The sequence below is a fragment of the Dendrobium catenatum genome, unplaced genomic scaffold (assembly GCF_001605985.2).
Source record: "Dendrobium catenatum unplaced genomic scaffold, ASM160598v2 fragScaff_scaffold_970, whole genome shotgun sequence".
Taxonomy (NCBI): Eukaryota; Viridiplantae; Streptophyta; class Magnoliopsida; order Asparagales; family Orchidaceae; genus Dendrobium; species Dendrobium catenatum.
The window spans coordinates 404,791-421,593 of record NW_021319432.1 but is presented as its reverse complement, the minus strand read 5'-3'; the positions used below and the strand labels follow the sequence as shown (position 1 = coordinate 421,593).

Here is a 16,803-nt window from a genome sequence, read left to right as displayed (position 1 = left end):
ATATAAGCTCCTCCAAATTTAAAACAGAAAGAAGAAACACCGACAGATAAGAATTCAAGCGGCAGAGAATAACAAAAAGGAAAAAAAATAAAAAAAAATAAAAAAGGGAGAGATCAAAGGGAGGAAGAGAACAAGGCAAGAACAGCAGCAACAGTGAAACCATGAAATCATGCAGTTTGCTGTTCATCCTTCTCTGCGCAGTAGCACATCTCAACAATTGTGATGGAGTCGTCTTTACAGACAAAATATTTAACGTTCTTCGCTACGGAGCCACCCCTAACGGTAAAAGCGATGGAGCCCAAGCTTTTTCTAAGGCATGGAATGAAGCCTGTGGGACAGATTGTGGATGGTATGGTAGCTTTAGGGTTAGGTGTAGGGTTCTGATTCCGGAGGGTACCTTCTTGGTAGGGCCAGTGTCCTTCAGGGGACCCTGCAAGAGTCCTATGGTGGTTCAGGTGAAGGGCCTGGTTCGGGCTCCGATTAATCTAGGGAACTTCAAGCACAAGGAATGGATTGCCTTTCGGCATGTGAGCAACCTGTTGGTCACTGGATTAGGCACATTTGATGGTCAGGGTCGTGCAATATGGCCGCATAAGCATGGAAATAGCCTTCCACCGGTATGTCTTTTTATCATAATTTTGATTATGGAGATTGTCCAATTTATTTTAAAATGATTTTTGAACTTTTTTTTTTTTATGTTGGTTGATTGATAAGTGAAGTTATGACCTTTTTCTTTCATTGATTGTTGTGAGTTTAAAAGGTAGAAAATTAATTAGAAATTTATATTCATAAGAATGGGGTTTAATCTATCTTGCAATAAAAGTTATTTTGATATGGTATTAGCAATGGGGCAATTGATGATAAAATATAAAAACCATTTGATCTTACCCACAAAATGTTGAGGGTACAAGATCTTACACTACAGGAAATTCATCAATTACCTACGGCCTAGACCGGTGGTTGTCTAGCCACCGGTACTAACGGCGGTTTATCCGGCGATTGTCTAGCCGTTGGTACAACCGGCGGTTTGGCCGCCAGAAACGACGATACCGGACGATTGATTGACGCCGTCGGAAATGTACTATAACCGCCGGTATTTTTCGACGGTCTACCGACGGTATCCGGCGGTTAACCGGCGACACGCCGGCGGTCTTACTGCCGGCAATTCCTCGGATTGTAACCGCCGGTAAATATCACCGACAGTTTTTCGGAAGGTTACCGACGGTACTTTTACTATTGGTTTAACGGCCGGGCAGCAGTCGGTGAAACACCGGCGGTCATACCGTCGGACAATAACCAGCAGCACAACTGCCGAAAACTCGTCGGTGACAACAAACCGCCGGAAATACGCCGTCGGTAATGTTTTTCGGCGCAGTTTTTTCTAGCGGTTTAAGAACCGCCGAAAAGCCGCCGGTGTTTTCCAGAACCGCTGGTCCAGGTCGCCGGTAATCGATGAATTTCCTATAGTGTTAGTAGAAACAAGATGTTGTACTTTAACTTTAAGACAATTAATAACCCTTTCTTGGGTTATCTTAATGTTGTTATATTTGCAGTTTTTTTTCCATCCAAGGTTATCAAAAGACAAGTATAGGGATAACGGTAGAAATATGCCCTTTAATATTGTTTTGAAACCAAGTAGGTAGAAAAGAAAAGGATTTGTCATTATTGTAAGGCACATTAAAACGCAAATCAATCTCCAAATCAGACGACACTTGATTGGCGATAAGACCATTAAAAAAATATGATCTAAAGTTTCATTTTGGGAGCAGCATTGACACCTTGATACCAAGAAAAAACCTTTCTTCTGAAGACTATTATGATCAATAGAGATGAAACCTTTCAATATTCTTTATGTAAGGATAGAAGCTGAAGTAGATCGGGTTTACACGTTAATCATAAAAAAAAAAGTTTATAAAGCCTTAAAGGGATCAAATGCACACTAATGCTTAGAGAGCTACAATCAAAATAAGAATAAAATCCTAATGAGCAAATGATCCTTACTAAGAATACAATATGAAAAGTAAAAATGAAAAAAAAAAAAATAGAAACAGGAAGGACCAATAGAAGAAACATCAAACATGCTAACCGACAGAAGAACCCTAGTAGAAGACAACCCCCACCAAAGAAACTCTATCAACAAGCATGATCATCATAACCAAAAAGAAGAACACCTATGTCATCCAAAATTGAATCCAAAGACCAAATCCAAAATCCAAGCTGCAGGTAAACAAATATCCAAACAAAAATCAAATAAGCATACCATCAAGAAAGGAGCATAATCACCACCAAAATAGGAGCATAATAACCAAATAACCAAAGAAACTCCTCCATCTCGACATATCGAATATACCCAAAATTTTCAAGCCCAAGCCGCACCTTATCGGGATAACATTTGGAAATCTCTATTTCCACCAAAACACTTGCAACCGAGGGACGAGACCCATTCGACGTAGTGTTATCAGTTCTTAGAGGATGACCAAATTACGATCTCAATTCGTGTAATATACAGGGAGCAAATAATTGGGAAAAATATTATGGAAAGTAACGTAAATAGGGATGATGAAGGATTCATTAGAAATGTCAAAAAATAGTGACCATTTAATCAATTTCATAAAGCAGTTGTTAACAAAGTAAGAGTGATGTTCAAAAACTCTGTTATAATCCATATAATTTATGAATTTAATCAACACAGGTCTTGGATCCAAAGGGTAACCAAGAAATCAATGCTAAGCTTAAAATTAAAAAAAAAAAATAAATTGAATCTAGACTAGGCCTGTGACAAGTAAATTTACCAATGAAAACGAAATCAAAAGGGATCACAAGAGAAAGAATCTCATCTTCCGAAATTCGAAACGAAGGTAACTCAGGATGAGTTGTAGCTTTGAGATCAGGAAAAACCATCGAAGAAGAGACACTCAAAAGGACTTCAATAAATCAATAAATGAGCAATAATTCTTTTTACTATTTTAAAAATCAGGATTATTCAATCAAACAAGATTAATTGCTATTCGAACCATAGGAACAGTTGAATGCGGAACGATCACGAGTGAAAAAGCAAGAACATCCGAAAAGATTGCACAAACAAAACAAACCCAAGAAGAACCTAACTAGGTCGATTGGAATACAAACATTATAGAAGAAGAGAAGAGGAACTTCTCCCTAAAGGCGCATTGCTAAAGATGTTGAGGGACGGAAGAACACCGAAAGAGAAGATCTACCTCGACGAAGATATATGGAAATGGGGGAGGCAGCTAGGATGAAGCCCTAGCAGAGCGACATTTGTTTAACTAAACATGAAAGCGAACAGATCTACCCGTCTGAAGTAGGGGTGGCCAGGATGATTCCATATTTTATTAAAAATTGAATTGGTGTCCATTTTAATTCTAAAAATATTCCAAATCAATCTTCTTAAAATTAAAATCACCATCTTGGGAGAAATTGAAGATAGGAATATCAGTAAGAGCCGGATTTAGAGGAATTCCGATTATAATATTGACAATTTTTTTAGGAATAAGATTCAATAACAAATCAAGAGGCCACTTGACATCCAAAATGAAGTCAGAAACCTTCAAAGAGGAGGTATAATGAGTTTTGAAATAATGATTGGGAAGCTATTTTTTTGTATATTTCACTTTTTTTTTATACTAAGGCTAATGATTTTAAAATTCACTTTGATCAATTTTTAATAATAATTAATATTTTAATCTAGATTTTTATTTGTATTTGTTTATATTGAAATCAACAATAAGCTTAACGAGTGGCATGCAGGTTAATGGTATGTTTGGAATAGCTTTCTTAATGCTTTGTTTTTTTTAGATTGCAATCATAATTTTATTTGACTAATATTTTCTTGCTTCTTTCTAGAATTTTTTATATTAGAAAGTTATTTTTAACAACAGCTCTAAATAAAATTCCTAAAATAATTTTACAAATGCTTTTATAAAAAATTACATTCATCCTAAATAGATCATAAATTAACAAAATTAAATTAGACCAATCAAGATAATGATGAATTGTCAAAATACACATTAACATGCATACAACATTATAAATATTGTTATAGCCAAAGTTATATTCATATCAGATTTATTCATCCATACACATGAATCATATATAAAATGATGCCAATAAATATCATAATTAATTACTTAATTCCACGCATGCATGCATGCAGACTTTAAAGTTTCTTCACGTGATCAACGCCAAGATTCGTGCCATCACTCTTGTCGACTCCAAGTTCTTCCACATGGTTATAGGCCAATCGCAGCACGTCACCGTCCTCGGCGTTCACATCACCGCCCCCGGAAACAGCCCCAACACCGACGGAATCCACATCGCATATTCATCCGATATCCGAATCTCAAAGTCCAGAATCTCCTCCGGTGATGACTGTGTCTCCATCGGACCTGGAAGTTCAAACATAACGGTCAGCAAAGTCAGGTGTGGGCCCGGCCATGGCATCAGTGTTGGGAGCTTGGGAAAGAACAGTGAAGATAAGGGAGTGAATGCAATAAGAGTTCTGAATTGCACGCTTGCTGGAACAACGAACGGGGTGAGGATTAAGACGTGGAGAGATTCGCCTCGGATATCTGCTACGAATATATTGTTTTCGGATCTTGTGATGAAGGAGGTTAGCAATCCGATTATTATTGACCAGGAGTATTGTCCCAATTCTTGCGATGAAGAAAAGGTATGTCTGAATGTTTTCTTTTGGCTTTTATACTTTTATATATCTGATTCATTTTAGAAAAAAAAGTGGAATTCTTTTATGATTTATGCGTTTAGATTTCTATTTTTTGAGAAAAAGGGGTGTGCGTGAGTCAAGTCGACTCGTGAGCTGGTTCGGACTCGGCTCGATAAATGGCACGTGAGCCGAGTTTGATGACCAAATGAGCCACAAGCTTGAGCTAGCTCTGACATGACTTGTTAGCTTGTGAGCCGGCTTATTTAAAAATATTAATACAAAGTATATTAGAATTTGAGATTTTAAGTACAAAATTGTTAAAAATGTTTAAATATTATATCTTACTTTCTTATATTAAGTGATTTTTTATATTGTTTTATAATTTGTTCATTTTTTTAGCATTTTATTATAATAATTCATACATCATATTACATTTTTTCTCTTTCATAATAAACAAGTTGGTTGTGAACCGGTTGAACTCATAGAATAAAACTCGAGTTTGAGCTTGACCTCGATTAACTAATCAAATTCAAGTTCAAGATAAAGGTGACTAGAGCTCGGCTAGACTCCTTTACAACCCTAACATGAAATGTTAGTCGCACCTAATAATTTCACATTTCTTTTTTTACTTGCTAGGGTTGATGTATATTTCTATTTTAACTGCCAATATTTTTTAAAAAGTTGTTATCTTAGCTATAGATTTAATTCTGTTTCTTTAAACATTTTTTTGAAACATTCAAATAATTGTTTGGAAAAATCTATTCATGTTTTTATCTAAAAATGTCTTTTTTAGCAATTATATTTTCTTTCACAAAAACGCTCAACAAAACCTTTTAACCAATGATGATGAATCTGCCGTCAATGTGATGGATCTTCTACAGACATGAGATAGAAGATTGTGACAAATGTAAATGCTACTAGCAATAATGGAAGATTTGACATATGCGCAATAATATACCCGTGGGAAATGATCAGCGATAGATAGTGGATGCAATAATGCCCTACAGGCAACTTCAACATGTGAGCAAACACATGCAACTACGCAAGTAGCAATGATCAATTACATGATGCATCATCAACTAAGAGGTGAAATGAGTTCCCTACGAGTATATCGAAGAAACTACAATGGATATATAAGTAGTAGATCTACGATGTTGCGGTTCATATGCAAATAAGAACCAAGAGCTCACTATAGGTACGAACACCTACAAGTAACTAGAGGGGGTTTATCATGCCAACAAAAGTTCACCTACTGATGACAACAAATAATATGCAGCAGATGTCAAATACTCCCAATAGTCAATGTTTAATCGATGTCAAGTAGATGCATTGATCCATCACAAGCAAGGATCAAGTAATTAATGTGCAATATTCATATCAATAATACCCTACGAGCAGAAGATCATACATATGTGTATTGAAGGATTAATTATCGGCTAACATGCACAAGAAATCAGTGAGGAATGTAACTCAATTGGTGGCCTACATTAGCATAGTAATGAACACAGAAAGGCTACCGACAAATGATAGTGCTATTTGCTGACATGTACATATAACATATAAAATTAAATGATTCTATAGAGTCAAAGAATGAGTCTTTGAAGAAAATGTCCAATTCTGTCATGTCTTCAAAAATACTAATGCTTCTTGAGAAATGCTACACTATTTGTATATTAGCATGTTGACGCACAATGCCTGTTTGTAAATGATAATGCTCCCTGCAAAACATCCACTAGCAGTAGTGATAATAAATATGATGTAGGAATGTTGGGTCCTCTGTGAACATAGGTCATAAGAAACATAATATGTGTGAGCAAGGACTGAAGATCACATCAAACATAGGAGGGCTATAGTAGGTGAAAGCGTCTATGAGCCACTGTAAAAAATCCTCGCAATCAACAACCCTAATGACAAGAAGCACACTAAGCGTACATTGGACTTGAAGGTTTTATTGACCATGTATAACTAAGTCCTCTAATTGATAACTCTAGAGACATTGATAGTGACAATAGGAATAAAGGAAACTTGGTGTAAGGATCGATCTCACTGACATGTTACCATATAAAGGCCCTAACTGTGACACTAAGCATGCAAAATTTTATGATTTCATGAGTGATTTTGTAGAATAAAAAAATGAGCAATTGAAAAAAAAATTCTCATTATATAATCTCTTTAGAAATAATGAGGCTTCTGAAGAAATGCCATGTTATTTGAATAAAGAATAAATACCTGGAGATCAAACATCACAACCTAATATCCTACACATGCACCATTAAAATCTGCAGTTGTAGATTGAAAGGAGCTGCTCTTAGTCGCCATGTTAAAGGCTATAGAAAAAGCCTTCACATCCTATATACATATCAAATGTTAGAATGTCGTTCAGATACTAAAAACTATCAAGTGTTTTATCCAGTTCATGCTTCGAGGAGACTTCTTTGTGATGAAGTAGAGACCAAGAAATCTTGTTAATAGTACATCAGCCTAGTATTTGGTTTCATTAGATTATGATACCCCTCATCTATCATAAAATAACCTCACACAATTTGGATGTCCTCATTCAATCTAAGTAGGGATAAGATGACTCATGGATCTGATCTCTCAAAATATGAGAAGATGAGGATTACATCATAACAATAAAGTAGTGTCTCATGGTTATTTTGAATGCAATGCTACGATTCACCTATGAGCAAAAGTAGGGAATCAATATTAAAAAATTATGGACCATTAAAGCACAATGCATCACACCATCGGATTTGCAACCCTCATATAAACAGATTGAAGGCATATATAGGCTTCTAAATATAATATTATGCACCTTCAAACTATAATTGGCCGCACAATTAATTAGTACTAAATATTTTAAAATCCCATTGTATATGCATTATAGTAGGCATAATATTCATGCAAAACACCCCTCTTATGCATTAAAATACACATTAATATGCATTCCATAATATCCATGTATTGGAAATGAGCAGAGGGTTTCATTCTAGCATGTCAGATGACATTGCAATCATAATTCAAAACAACCCCCTATTTATATTTGTAGGATGTAGATATTTTTATTCAAGTATGTCTCTGACATTATAATTTTATGTTAAAATAACCTCCAACATATATCATTAGGATGTAGAGGATTGAATTCATGCATGTTAGTTGATAGTGCAATAATAATTTAAAATGATCTCTCATATATATATATATATATGACATATTGAGGGTTTCATTCAAACATGTTATTTGACATTGTAATTACACTCTAAAAATCCTCCTGCATACATGTGTAATATACAAAGTGCTTTATTCTAATAATATCATGCCTACATATAATAATCATATAAATGTATCATACAAAATGTATTCAATAATATATACTCGTATGGGCAATAATGAGCATGTCGTAGGTATACATATGATGCTTGATGATGATGCGTGGGTTAAAAATGAATTTAGATTTGAACTCAATCCTCTTTTAAAAATTTGACAGAGTTGATAAAGTTTAATTAAAAAATATAACCACCAGTATAACCCTGATGATGATCATGTTGATAAAAATCTCAACTAGAGGGGACCACAAATATATAAAAATGCATGCCTCACAAAATTTCCAAATGCCCATTAAAATTAAAAATTCCAAAAATACAAAAAATAAAATTTTTAAAATTGATATAAATCATCTAAACACTTAAAGTAAAATACACATCCATCATACATAAAAGTTTGCTGTAGTGGACAAATATGAAAACTACTTCAACTTACAAAGAGCTAATGTCTTCATTTTTAATCTATCTCTTATTAGTAATGATATGGCATGTGTCCTCTAACCGGTGGTTTCGCCACCAAATGACACCACACTGATGATTTTTCCACTAAATGAAATTGCATGTATGATTATGACATGGAATCGGGTGGTCTTGCTGCCAAAGAGCACCATTAAATTATGGTTATGGTCAGAGCTTATATGGTCCCTAATGAGTTTAAATCAGTGAGTAATTAATCAATAGGATATGATCGATATGGCATAAAACCTCTATTTTTTAAGGTGGATTCAAATTTAACACCTTAGGTAATATCTACCAAAGATCTATGAGATATACCCTTAAACAAAGAAACCCCCATGACTGCCAATAAGGATCCTCCTATGAAGTTGGGTCGACTACCTCCTCTGACTAAGTAGACTAGGGAACATGATGGCCCAAGATAATGGAACTATGGGACCTTGATCTAGTTCATCACCATCCCCATGGGGCGGTTCTGCAGAGAGGCTGGGGCGCAAATTTTTTGAGTCCGCATATACATAAGAGTTTTAAAGTGATTCTCTTATTTTTTTCTATGGATAATTCTAAATCTTAGCTTATAGATTCATATTCTTCATTTTATTTAAGTTTTAATAAGGATGTATTCAACGACTACACTCAAGGTAATCTAACAAAAATATATTTGGGAGATAACAAACCTTACAATATTATAGGATAGGGAGATGTTGAAATCAGAATGTCAAATATGTAAACTTGGAGACTTAAGAATGTTAAATATATTCCTTATTTAAAAAAAAAAAAAGTTATTGTGAGTTAATTTACAAACTTAGGCCATGTAACATCATTCAAAAGAGATTTATAGAAGGTGAAAATATGAGCTTTGCTTATAACTCATGGTAGTATTGAAGGCATTGTATATGTTATTAACAAATTATCATATTCTATTAGAATAGCTAATTCAAATATTGATAGAGGTCTTTAGCGTCATAGGATTGGCTATATGAGTAAGAAATGTATACATTCACTTCTTACTTAAAAAAACTTTTCTAGTTTAAAATTTATAAATTTAAATTTTTGTGAAGATTGTGTATATGAAAAGCAATAGAAGTTGAGTTTCTCAAAGATGTTTTAAAGGTGAAGTTAAAGAAGTTGGATTTAGTATATATTGATGTATAGGGTCATGCTCTAGTTTATTCTATAAGAGGGTCTTTATATTTGGTCAATTTTATTGATAATTCTGGAAGAAAGGTATATATATTTCTTAAAATAAAAGTAAGATGTATTTGATATTTTTTAGAAATGGAATGCCATATTTCAGAATGAGACCGATTTAAAGTTAAAATATCTAAGATCATATTACTATGACAAGTATCGTGATAAAAAGTTCAAGAAGTATTATGTTTTAAATATAATCATGAATGAGTTCATTGTTCCAGGAACATCATAGCAGAATGGTGTTATAGAATATATGAATAGAATTATTACTAAGCATGCTAGGAGAATGAGGTTGCATGTAGGTCGATCTACCTAAATAGTTTTGGTTAGAAAAAATGAATACTTTTGTTTATCCAATGAATCATGATCCATCAGTTCCTTTGAAAGAGAGATTATATGAGAAAGCCTATAGTGGTAAAGAGATAAGTTTAACACATTTGAAAGTTTCTTGTTGTTCATCATATGTTAATATTGATGTAGAATCAATAAGTAAACTTGATCCATAGTGTACATTTATTAGACATGACTCAAATGAATTTAGTTATAAATTTTAAGATTATTAAAATAAAAAATTCATTAGGAGTAAGGAGGTAATATTCAATAAAAATAAAATATATTATGATAAAAATGAGACTCCTGAAGATTTTTTTAAGTATATTGAGATATAGGATGATTGTGATTAAGAAGATAAAAATAGGTGTGCTCAAGATGATGAAGCATGGAGAGCTCTTTAAACACCTGCTACTAAAGTTAAGAGATCCAGCCAAATCTTATAACCAATATAAAGGTATTCATTTTTCTTGTAATATATATTACTATTAAATGGTGATGAATTAGAGTGTTATGACTAGTCCATTTAAGTTGATGATTCAAATAAGTGAGAGAAAGACGTGGATGATGAGATGTAGTTACTTGAGTTAAATCAAGCTTGGAATAAGATGCAGTGACTTGAGTTGAATTAGACTTGGGAGCCGACAAAATTACCATATGGAAAGAAAGTATTACAAAATAAGTGAGTTTATAGGCTGAAAGAAGAACGTGATAGTAATACATGCTACCAGGCTAGGCATATTTTTAATGTTTATCAATAACATGAATGATTTAACAACATTAAAATCTTTTCTCTAGTGGTGAAGATAAACATTTTAAATCTTTTGTCAAGTGGTGAAGTTAAATACATTGAGAGTTGTGTTGATCGTAATAGCAATGGAGGATTTACATCTAGAGCATATGAATGTAATGATACAACTTCTTCATGGTGACTTTGAAGAAGAGTTATATATAATGCAACATCAGGAATATGTGGTCATAGGTAAAAAATATATGGTGTGTAGACTCAAAAAGGGCATTTATATGTTTAAGCAGGCACCAAGACAGTGATATGAAAGATTAGATAGGTTTATGTCAAATAAATGGTATATAAAGTGTCAAGCAGATCATTGTTACACTATAGAAAAACCTTGTATTGCCATCAAACTTTCCAGTAGATCTAAATACACCGGTAAAAGAAATAATGTAACTAGTATATATTCCGTCAATAACAGAAAAACTGAGTTTCCTGCTAATTTTTTGCCAACCAATTACCGGCAAAAAATCAGCTTCCACATTCATCATTTTTTATAAAACTGGTAGCTTTTTTTGGTGTGTTATCCTCCAGAACTTGCTAGTGAAACTACTGGTATATATTTTATAGGCTTACTTAAGCCAAACGAACAATTTTTAGCGGATTGTTCAACGGAAACATGGGCTGCGAAAAAAGCCCTATTTTCCTCCCTCTGTTGTCTTCCTTCTCATTATGGTTCACTCCACTTGCATCAGTCGCCTCATCAAAATGCCGCCTGTGTCGGCATTGGTCCATCGTCTAATGTTTGTCACCTTAGTTGTCAAAAATCTGCCAAAAGTTTTTTTCTTTTTTCATGGATGTTCTTGGTAGATATTTGTAAGATATTGTATGATGGTGTATCTATTTTATTGATGATATTCTTCTTGTTGATGAGTCTAGAGAGAGTTGATGTGTATATTATCATTAGAATTCAAATTGCATGGTTCAAGTGGAGGAATGCGTTGGGAAAATTCTATAAAAGAGAAGCAATGTGGTGAGACTTGTAATGTTTAATAGAAAATTCCCGTCATACTTAGGGGAAAATTCTACAAGATGTGGTGAGACTTGTAATGCTTTATGGTGTAAAATGTAGGTCTTTAAAAGAGGATCATAATATTAAGTGTTTGTAGAGATTAGAATGCTCATGAGCGGCTTACTCTTAGAGATAAGATACAAAATGAGCATATATACATGAAAATGTTGGAGAAGCTCCTATATAAGATAAGATTAGAAAGAGTGAGAGAGTTGTCTTAGATATATTGGTCACATAAACTACAGTTTCATATGCCAAGAAAATTGGTAAATCTGCTACAAATATCTCTGGAGAAAATTGCATTTTCACATAGATGCCTCCCCTGAAGACGTATTTACACTTTTCTTGGCATGATGGGAATGAATAATATGGTTGTGGTGTCGCCTGACACCTATCATGCATGTCTTTCTTGACATGACGGGCAGGCTAAGTCTCTTTAAATTTTTCCAAATTAGGGAGACACTAAGAGGCTCCCAAAAGTTTCATTGAAAATAGGCAGCATTAGCAGAGAAGGAGACTGATTCTGATTAGGTGTTTTTTTAATTATTGGATATTTATTTTCATATGTTTGACATTTCCTTTCTATGTTTAATTTTAAACTATTTGGTGAATGTTCAATGAACTCTAAATGATAAATTATTCATTAAATTGTTTGGTAAATATTAAAGTGTTTGTTTATGTTTAATGTCTAAATGAATGTGATATATGTATATTTTTATACAGCTTTGTTGTCTTGTAGAAAACACAAACATAAGATATAGAACTATCATTTTTTTTGCTATAGGTTTCTAGTGAATTTCTAGCAGAAATTTTGCCGGAAATGAAGATACGACAAAATGTATTTTATTTTCGGTATAAATTTATGTCAAAAAATTTGGCGGATAATCCATCAGAAGTTTCCACTAATCTTTATCCGTTGAATCCGACGGTTTATTCGCCAAAACTTTAGGCATAAATATTTAACCGAAATTTCTGGCGAATAAAGCACTGGTAATAATGAATCTTAAATGATGAATAATGATGAACATTTTTGCTGGAATTATGTCGGTAATTTGGCCGGAAATGTTTCTGGCGAATCTTTATGTTGGAATAAGTTTTTTGAAGCGCTTTTTATCGTCGACCTAATTTTCGTCGAAAATACGTCAAAATTGTAATTTTTTTTGCAAAAGGGCATGATTATTAGTGAATTTTGTCTGTTGGTAATGACAGGTTTTCCCGTAGTGTTATTTCTTTAAATATTTTGTTAATTATTATATCATTCTACTTTTATATGTGGATGACAAGTTGATATATATTCAAAGGAGTTTGAAATGAAAGACATGGGTCCAATAATAAAATTCTAGAGTATGAGAAACAACAGAGATAGAAGTGAAGGTATACTAAAATTATCTTAGGCTAAATTATCTTTTTAAAAATTTAGGGATTGATCTAGAGGATCTTGTACAGATTCTTATTTATATTGTAGATGGAGAATAACTTGATATATATTCACTTTTAAGAAGGATTATAGAGAGTTAGGTTTTCAAGTTACAAAAGTTTGTTGCATTCTCAATCATAGAAGCTGAGTTGACCGAGGTTAGTAAGAAGATGATATGGTTGCAAAGTTTAAAGGCAGAACTTAGTAAAAAGCAAATGAATTTGAAGTTGCATAATGACAACGTAAGTGTTATTCATCTAGCTAAGAATATTGCATTTCATGCCAAGATGAAGCACATCCATCTTCAATATCATTTCATCATAGAAGCTCGTTGGGCATGGATTCGAGTGCTTTGCATCCAATTTTTTTCCCAAATGAACAAACAACATTGTGGTATTGTGTGCTTGAGTGTTGAGGCACTGTATAGTCTGGTTGGAGAAAGATAGAGAGTGGAGTGGAGTGGCACTCTAAACCCCGGAATTGCAATGTTGTTAGTCAGATTAGAGACAAAGAATAGAGCATCGTGGAAGTCCAAACTTAGTGTCGCGATTCTACGAGTCAGGATGGATAGTTTTCCTTTTCTTTTTTCATCTTTAACTTGAGGGGTTGCCTCCCTTGGGTGGTTTTAAGTACCTCTTTGTCCATCTTGTGTAAAGAATAGAGTAAGGGAATGAAGAGTGAGAGAGAGAAGAAATTTGTACAATTTCTCCCAATTTTTTTTGTAGATTTCTTAGTGTTGTATGGCTCTGTAGTTTTTCCTGATTTCAAGTTTTTCCACATTAAATCTTGTTGTTCTTTCTTTTTTTGTTATATTTTTTATTTCTTGTTTATGTTCACTATGCAATTTACTTCCCAGCAAATCATATAATTTTCATCTAATCTTTGAACCCTATGTTAAAAATAGATTTATATCATTTGAATATTTATCTAATATTAAATATAGGGTTTAAACCTTATTCATTTTTAGCCTATGATTATAACCTAAGACATTTCGAATTGGGAAGGGTTAGGACCTATGATGCACCGACACGAACACGACGACACGGACACAACACGACACTGACATGGGACATGGAATTTTTTAAAAATATAGGACACGAGTGCGGCGTCAACATGGCATAATAATTTTTTAATATAATATTTAAAAATTAAGGTGAGTACAACAATATACTGGTCTGCCGGAGGTCCAAGGGGGTGCTACCCCCTTACAGGGTTCGACCTGCTTGTTTTTAAAGTTCGTAAGTTGTTTGTATGGAAAGATACCAAGCGGTACCAAGCATGTATTGAGTGGTACCGAGTATGTACCTAGCAATACCGAGCATGTACCTAGCGGTACCGAGCATGCACATAACGGTACTGAGCATGTATCTAGCTGTACCGAGCATGTACCTAGCGGTACCAAGCATGTACCTGCTCGATACCGAGCATGTACATTAGCTTTTTTTAGTAAGTTTCAAAAAACAAAAATTAATATTTCAATTAATCTAGACATTTTCAACAATAAAGAGAAGAAATGGCGAAATCCACTTACAGGTCTTGGCTCTCTTGCGCGCAGAAGGTGCTCTGTTTGGATTTGATTGCGAACTTTGCCTCGGCTGACCGCAGAAATCATGCAGAAACTAAGGAATGGGAAAGACGAGCTTGGCTTGGCCTTGGCTTGAGCAGAAATGACGAAGGAACGGGAGGCGAAGGCAGCGAGCTCCGTTTGGCGTCGGCTACGAGCTCGTCCGATCCGACCTAGAAGATTTTTTCGTGAATCGAAAAAATAGGGCTTCTCATTCACGGAAAAGGCTAAATAGAACGAATCGGAAGATTTTATTTTTTAATAACCGGACACGCGTGTCCAACACGCGTGTCCGGTTTTAATTTTAATCAATGCCGTGTCGGACACGTGTCCATGCAGTGTCAGACGCGTGTTCGTGTCCAACACGTGTCCGACACTGCATTCCCTTTTTAAGCGGAGTGTCGGTGCATCATAGGACTTAGGACTATACTCAAACTTATATAATAGTAAATATATGAACACTAGCCCCTTTTTACTAGGACTCAAGGAAAAGCTTTACAATATATAAATCACTCAAGCAAGATTGCAAAAAGAGAGAAAAAATTAAATAAATAAATAAATCCCCTTCTCAAATCATCTATTTAATCTATCGTCTAAATTTAACTATTTTCAAATAAAATAAATTTCTTTCCCGAGAAGTTTATATTTTCAGCAGCTTCATGAATTAAACTATCATCTGAACTTTTATTTCATGCAGCCAGCTTCCAGAGTAAAGATCGACAACGTGAGGTTCCAAAACATAAGGGGAACTTCAGCTACTGATGTCGCCATCAACCTCGTCTGCAGCTCCTTTGTGCCTTGCGACCACATAACACTCGAGAACATTAACCTGAAGCCTCTTCCACCCAGCCCAGGCCTCGCCCCTACCGTCCCCTTGACCGCATGCACGAACGTTGGAATTGCAAAAGCCATAGGACACGTATTTCCTCCTCCTTGCTTCTAAAAGATACAATAATTTCAAGTGCTTAACAGTAAACGCATATAGTACTGTTCTAATAGAGATATAGTGGTCATAATATTTTTTTCCTTCTCATCTGAGAATTGTGGCAGATTTTCAGAAAAGATTCAGTCATAAAGTATGATGAAGTGATTTCCTGTATGTAAAGATCAAATATCTGTACTTCTGGTTATATTTGTCTTGCCTTGGATCGATACTGTTCTGAAAATATTTTCTTAATATATTTTTATCACAATATAAGATCTCAGTGTGTCTAGCTAATAATATAATTTCTAGCTGATCGATTTGTTCTTGGCTCAAGATCGACTCAATTTTTTTTTCTTTATAATTTGGCTCGATGGCATGGCTCGCTAATCTTGATCAAATTGAAATTCGAGCTAAAACTAGATCCAGGGGCGGATCTCCCTTATGTTTAGGAGGGGGGGCAATTGCCCCCCTTAAAAAAAATTAAAAAATTCTGTATTGTATCATTTTTTAGGGTTTTTAGGCAATTGCTCCTCTAAAAGTTTTAAAATACTATGGTCTTTAGGCAATTGCCCCAACATAATTTAACACATTGTATAGAGGTGTTATTGTTAAGGAACAATGAACCAAATACAAAGAGAAATAGTAAAGAGAATTCATCATTTTATTTATTAATTTGAATTTAAAAAATATCCATACAACCAAAATTTGTCCCTTGACCCCCGAAATATCTGTGAATCATATGATGATCAATGATATGAACAAATAGGATCGAGCCAAATTCAAGACAACTTCAATATACATTTTGTAGAAATTGAATGATTAATCTTCTTTTGTGACCATTTTCTTTTTGTCGCCCGCAAAGGCACTTCCCCTTGACCCCCGATATATCTGTGAATCATACGATGATCGTGATATGAACAAATAGGATTGAACCAAATTCAAGACAACTTCAATATACATTTTGTAGAAATTGAATGATTAATCATCTTTTGTGATCATTTTCTTTTTGTCTCTATTTTTTTGTCACTATTGACCCAATTTCTTGTAGTAAATGGTTGAGTCAAATTCGAGGCAATAACAACAGTTACTTATAACTTGCCCCCCC

The 16,803-nt window shown here is 34.2% G+C and overlaps 1 protein-coding gene across 1 annotated transcript; it reads left to right on the top strand.

Moving 5' to 3' along the window:
- Positions 1-161: 161 nt before the first annotated feature.
- On the top strand, positions 162-15,716 carry LOC110111272 (exopolygalacturonase-like). The gene is made up of 4 exons (XM_028697543.1): positions 162-617; positions 953-1,078; positions 4,175-4,690; positions 15,471-15,716. Exons 1-4 carry the CDS (start codon positions 162-164, stop codon positions 15,714-15,716), a joined length of 1,344 nt encoding a protein of 447 aa, XP_028553376.1.
- The last annotated feature ends 1,087 nt before the right edge of the window (positions 15,717-16,803 follow it).